Source organism: Entamoeba nuttalli (genome assembly GCF_000257125.1).
Source record: "Entamoeba nuttalli P19 unplaced genomic scaffold asmbl_3429, whole genome shotgun sequence".
NCBI classification, from domain to species: Eukaryota; Evosea; order Mastigamoebida; family Endamoebidae; genus Entamoeba; species Entamoeba nuttalli.
The window spans coordinates 1-5,815 of record NW_008576079.1 but is presented as its reverse complement, the minus strand read 5'-3'; the positions used below and the strand labels follow the sequence as shown (position 1 = coordinate 5,815).

Genomic DNA, 5,815 nt, shown 5'->3' with positions numbered 1-5,815 from the left:
GAATTTTAATTATTAAAAGAAAAATAAAAAATTAATTATGAAACTTAATTTGAATGGATGTGTCAAAAATAGATTAGTGTCTTTTCATAAAAAAAATTATAAAAAATTCAATCTCTGAAGAACTAAGATTTTAAATGAATGAAGATATGTCATATTTAACAAAAGAAGAGTCAACAACAGAAGATGGATGTGCACTGAGATACTTTAATTATTTATATGAATTGTTAGTGTCTATTTTTTTTCCACAACAACAATTAAAAAAAGTAAATAAACAATTGTCTGTATTTTTTGAAGATGAAGATAATGAGTTGGTTTCAAATAAGGTTTGTGTTGATGGGTTTTTAGGTAAATTCAATGAAACTCAATTGCAACGTTTGTTTATTTTGTATAATTTGGAAAAGAATCTAAAAGATACAAACTAAATAGATGAATTGTTAGATTATCGTTTTGGACCAGAATCAACTTTTTGTGGTAAGTCTTTCAAAGAGATATTTAAAGAGAAAGGTTTTAATAATTTAAAAATTGTTTTTGATACAGAAGATTATTATATTCATAGAGTTTGTGATTCAATCTTTTCATTTATCATTACTCTAATTTTTAAATCTTACAATAAAGTCAGAGTAACTTATTAATAGTGTCAAGTATATAATGAAAGTATTGATATGCAACATTTGTTAATTCAATTATTCATTCGTTGTGATCATACATTATTTATTTGGTCTTCTAAGTCATTTAGTAATTCAATATTTCAAGAACAATTAGTAAAAGGAAATGAATTTATCAAAAATCATTTTAAACATCCAAATCTTAATGTCACTATTGTTGAATGGCTTCGAGTACAAGACTATCGTCATTATTGTAAAAATAAAATGTTGTTACCTTCTCAATTACATACTGGTCTTGGGTTAACAAGAGAAATACATTATTGTGTTCAACACTATGCTAAACAGTCTCAACGTGATGGTATTTCTAATACTCCAGAACAATGGCATAATGCCCTTCAGTACCTTCGGTTAAATCCACCATTTAAATTTTTAAATCCTGCATATGAAGGAATATTTTTATCAATTAATGAAGCAGTAAAAAATGATATAAAAGAAAAAGGTTTTGCAGAAGTAGTTTGGGCATTGACGTCAAAATGTTTAAAACGAAAAGACAATGGAGAACGATTTGAATGGATAAAAATGGAACAAATATCACCGATGAGTCAAGAACTTAAAATGTATTTTAATTCAAATGAATATAATGCTCTTGTGAATGAAAATTATCATCCAGAAAATCTTTTTATTGATTGGGATTTATTTTATCCAGTTCATAATGATTAACTAAATTTAAGGTATATTTTAATTATAATTAAACTATAATTTATATTTTTTTTAAAATCATTTTTAGTGTTTTGAATTTTTTGGATAAAAAAAGAGAAATAACTCAATAATTTCATAACACACACTTATGAAAAAAATTGATTACAATGAAATAGAAAGATATTATAAAGAATTTCTTGAATCACCAACACAAAAATTAACAGAAGAAATGAGAAAAGAAATGTTTTCAAGTATTAAGAATGTAAACAGAGAAGAAGGAAAAGAGAAGAATAAATTTACATATATTATAACACAAACAGAAAGTTTTATAAGTGCTTCAATAAGTTATGTTGATAATATGTTTGATAAACACAGATATTTTCTTGGATTTTATAGATGTTCAGATGATCCAATTCAAGTAATGAAAGGAGTTTTACATAAATTTAAAATTCCACAAGAAAATCAATCAGTTGTAATTGTTGATCAACAAAATTTAGAAAAATATCCAACAACAAAAGATAAATCAAAAGGAGAAGTAATAATTACTTGGTATTCTATGTATCAAAATATTTTAAAACAAAAATTAAGAATTAATTTAAAACAATTAGACTTTACTGATATCACTGAAACAAATTTAAATGATAATGTAGATGATTTCTTTAATTATATTTCTTTATTAAAAAATGTTGAAGGAGATTTATTTCATGTTAGTAAATTAACTAATTGTAGTCAATTTGAAAAAAAAGCTGGAGTATTAAGAAATAATATTAGACATCAATTGTTATCAAACAATATTACTTGGATTAATAAAGCTTTGTTTTTTCATCCTGAACATCATCATTGGTTAAAAATTAATTTCCCAAAAGCTTTTGATAATATTATTAAGGAATATGATTTAGATAAAAATGAAATTGATTTATATCTTCATGACAATGACCCTTTTAAAAGTTGGACATTATGGTGGAAAGAAAAAAGAAATACATATCCTTCTTTATCAAATATTGCTAGAGAATTTATTCCAATGGAAGATTTTCTTTTGAGTAATCTCTATCTCGAAAAATATTATCAAATTCATAATCTTTATCATAAATGGTCTGTTGATGGAATCGGTTTTTGTTTATTAAAAAAACAATTCATCAAATTTAAATCTTTTCTTAATCAAAATATTCCTCTTTCAAATGAATTAAAAAGTTATTGCTCTGCTAATGTTCCTCATCCTACTCCAATACAAATTAATCTCCAAAATCAATCAATTGTTCCTAATCAAAATACAATAAAGTTATCTTCTTCTCATGAATCATATACTCCACTTTCTATATCTCATGATTTACCTAATCATCTTACTCAGTCAATTCCTCAAAAACAACAAACAAATATTTCTATCACTAAACCTACTATCCAACCTATGTCTCTTCTTCAAAATATTCAACAAACACAAATATCTCCACAAATAAATAATAATACATCTCTTCAATTATCTATTCAACAACCATTTTTAAATGAAAAAGAAAAAGGTATTACAGTATTTAAAAAACATTCTTTGAATATAGATCCAGAAACATCATTAACAGAATTACTACCAAATAATGAAATTGAAATTGATTTATCACTTTCTGAAGAAGATATTAATCCAAAATTACCAAAAACACCTGAAACAATAAAATATTCAGAAGAGAAAATAAAAAAATCATCAAAAAGAAAAGAAACAAAGAATTGTTTATATAAAGAAGTATTAGAAAAAAGATTACAAGATTTTATTGAGATATATAACAAAACATTAGATGAGATAGTATTAAAAAGAATAAAAGAAGTTAAAAAAGAAATAAAAGACACATATTCAATAATTGATTTAACAAAAGAAATAAATAAAAAAGATGAAATTATAGAAATTGATTAATTTAAAATCATTCAATTTAAAGTTTAATTTCTTCATTGAAATAAATTAAATTTTCATAAAGAATACGTTGTTCAAATTGATTAGAATAATTTTTAGCTTCAGTTTCAAAAACAGAAGAACATTGATTAATTAAAGAAGAATTATTTGGAATAGAAGAAATTAATTCAACTAAAAATTCGATGTAATGAATACCATTAAAAATATTACCAATTTTAGTTAAAATCCATTCAATAACAATTTCTTTTGAAATGATTTCAAAATAAATTAAACGTTTAATCATTATAATTGATTCTAAAGGAATATTTAAATTCATTTCATGTAATAAATTTAACCAAATAAATATTGCATCTTTTGAATTCATTAAATCTTTAATACATTGTTTATAAGTTTGAATACAACCATCAAATGAAGAAACTGTATCAGTAAAATTACTTAATATTACTTTAGCAAGTAATTCATTAGAAATATCAACATCACCAAAAGTACTAGATAATTTAGAATTAATATCACTAATTAAAGTTTTATTTTTCATTTCATCAATTAAAGTTTCAAATAAAGATCTATCGATATTATCGATATTAATTTCATTTTGACCATTAATATTAAGATATTTTCTTAAATCAGTTGAAATCATATCGCTTTCAATATCTCTTGTTCCATAAATTGTTAAATCATTAAAAAAAATTGTAAAGAAATATTTACACATTATTCCTTCTTTTATTTTATTTTCATATTTTTTCCATAATGGTTCAGTAAATCTAAAATTCATTGAAATATATTTATTTGATAAATAATGTGCAAATCTATTTATTGTTGTTATTGGTAATTCTTCTATTTCTTCAAATAATTTCATTTCAATTTGTGTTACTGGTGCAAATGTTGTTTCAATGAATAATAACATTCTACTAAATGTTGAATTTAATACTCTCCAATTTGGTACTATTCCTAATAAATATTGAACAAAAAGAATATTACTAAATAATGTAAAATCAATTTGTTGAGTTGAAATTAATTGAACATACATTAATAATAATGATGGATCATTATAAAATGTTTGAATTACATCTGTCATAAATTCAATTGTTATCATTTTACTAAAATTATTTTCCATTGTTGTTGGAATAATTTCTTCAAATGAAATATACATTGGTTTTAATTTAATATTTTCATTTAATACAATTGTATATTTTTCTGCTTCTTCATTTAATTTTTCATATTTTGAATAATCAAATAAAATTTCATTATATTTTCCTTCAATATCTTTTTTCCATTCATCTAAATATATTTTTAAGAAATCATTTGAATTAATGATTTTTTTTATTAAATATGTTTTTTCATTTTTATTTAATTGAATATATAAATTTACTTTTTCCATTATTGAATTACATAAATTTTTGTTTTTTAAAACAATACAACTTCCACAAATAACATGTGCAATCTGATCCTTATCATATGTCCTTTCATTTCCTTCAAGATTTTTTAGTAATGTTTTATAAATAGATTCTATAAATTCTTCTTCAAATATTTTCATATTATAACATTCACAAATAAATTTTATTATATTCTTAAATTCAATAACATCAGTTTCTTCTTCACTTAATATTTTTATTTCTGTTATTATTTTGTTTATTATTTTCTTTGATAATTGTTTTAATGGTTCAATTTTTGTTAATAAAAACAATAAATATGCATACATTCCTTGTTTTGTTGATAATAACTTAGAACATTCTATAAACTTTCTTGCATAATTCTCTTCTTGTTCTTCTGTTGTTATATCTGTTGGTAATTGTTTGGCATATGATCTAATACTTTCAATATTACTTTCTAATGTAATGTTTTTTATAATCCAAGCTGTTGATGCGTTTGAATCAGATGTGTATTCAAGACTATAATGACATAATCGAACCAATCGATCTTCATTTGTCATATGAACAGTTTTATATGAACTATGTTTTCTTGATGTATGTCGTTCTCTTAACATACTCCTGTAACTGATTTTTTTAGAACTTTTTTCTTTATTTTAAAGGGTTTTTTTATTATTTTCTAATGATTTTTTTCTTTCGATTTTATTTTTTTTTTAAATTTTGTTATTAAATTAATTAAAATAAATCTATTTTCTAAAAAGAATGAAATTCAATTCGCCCTCCTTGACTTTAATTTCTTTTGCAATTCAGACTCTTCTTGTGGTGCAGGTTCTGTAATACTGTTAGATTTACTACCAGTCGACCTTAGTTTAACTGCAAATGGAGAGCCATTTGGTTGTTGATCATTTTGAACTTCTGGTTTTACAGAAGTTTTAGAACCTGCACTACTTCTTAATTTAACTTGGAAAGGTAAAGTATTATTATGACTTGAATCTGATGAATTTTCTTTTGGTTTTTCAGTTGTTTTTGCTCCACTACTTGAACGTAATGGTTTAGCAGGTAAAGAAGGACTAGTAGCTGATGGAGCTGGTGATTTAGAATTATATTTTTTAGAAGGGACAGGTGGTGGAATTTCTTCTTTTTGTTCTTTCTTTTGTTTTGTTGAAGAACTAAGTTCATCTTTTTTGTCTTTATGTGAAGAGAATAATCCTTTTTTTTCCTCTTTCTTTTCTTCTTTCTTTTCTTCTTTC

General features: G+C 23.0%; 3 protein-coding genes across 3 annotated transcripts; 2 read left to right on the top strand and 1 right to left on the bottom strand.

The window, feature by feature from the left end:
* Window positions 1-134: 134 nt before the first annotated feature.
* Window positions 135-1,325, top strand: ENU1_068020 (hypothetical protein; the record flags this gene model as incomplete). Its single annotated transcript, XM_008858347.1, has 3 exons — window positions 135-372; window positions 427-557; window positions 636-1,325. The coding sequence occupies 3 exons, from the start codon at window positions 135-137 to the stop codon at window positions 1,323-1,325; spliced, it is 1,059 nt and encodes a 352-aa protein (XP_008856569.1).
* A 127-nt stretch (window positions 1,326-1,452) lies between these two features.
* ENU1_068010 (hypothetical protein) lies at window positions 1,453-3,201 on the top strand (the record flags this gene model as incomplete). The annotated part of the gene is made up of 1 exon (XM_008858346.1): window positions 1,453-3,201. One exon carries the CDS (start codon window positions 1,453-1,455, stop codon window positions 3,199-3,201), a length of 1,749 nt encoding a protein of 582 aa, XP_008856568.1.
* Window positions 3,202-3,217: 16 nt separating this feature from the next.
* Window positions 3,218-5,182, bottom strand: ENU1_068000 (hypothetical protein; the record flags this gene model as incomplete). The annotated part of the gene is made up of 1 exon (XM_008858345.1): window positions 3,218-5,182. The coding sequence occupies one exon, from the start codon at window positions 5,180-5,182 to the stop codon at window positions 3,218-3,220; it is 1,965 nt and encodes a 654-aa protein (XP_008856567.1).
* Window positions 5,183-5,815: the final 633 nt, after the last annotated feature.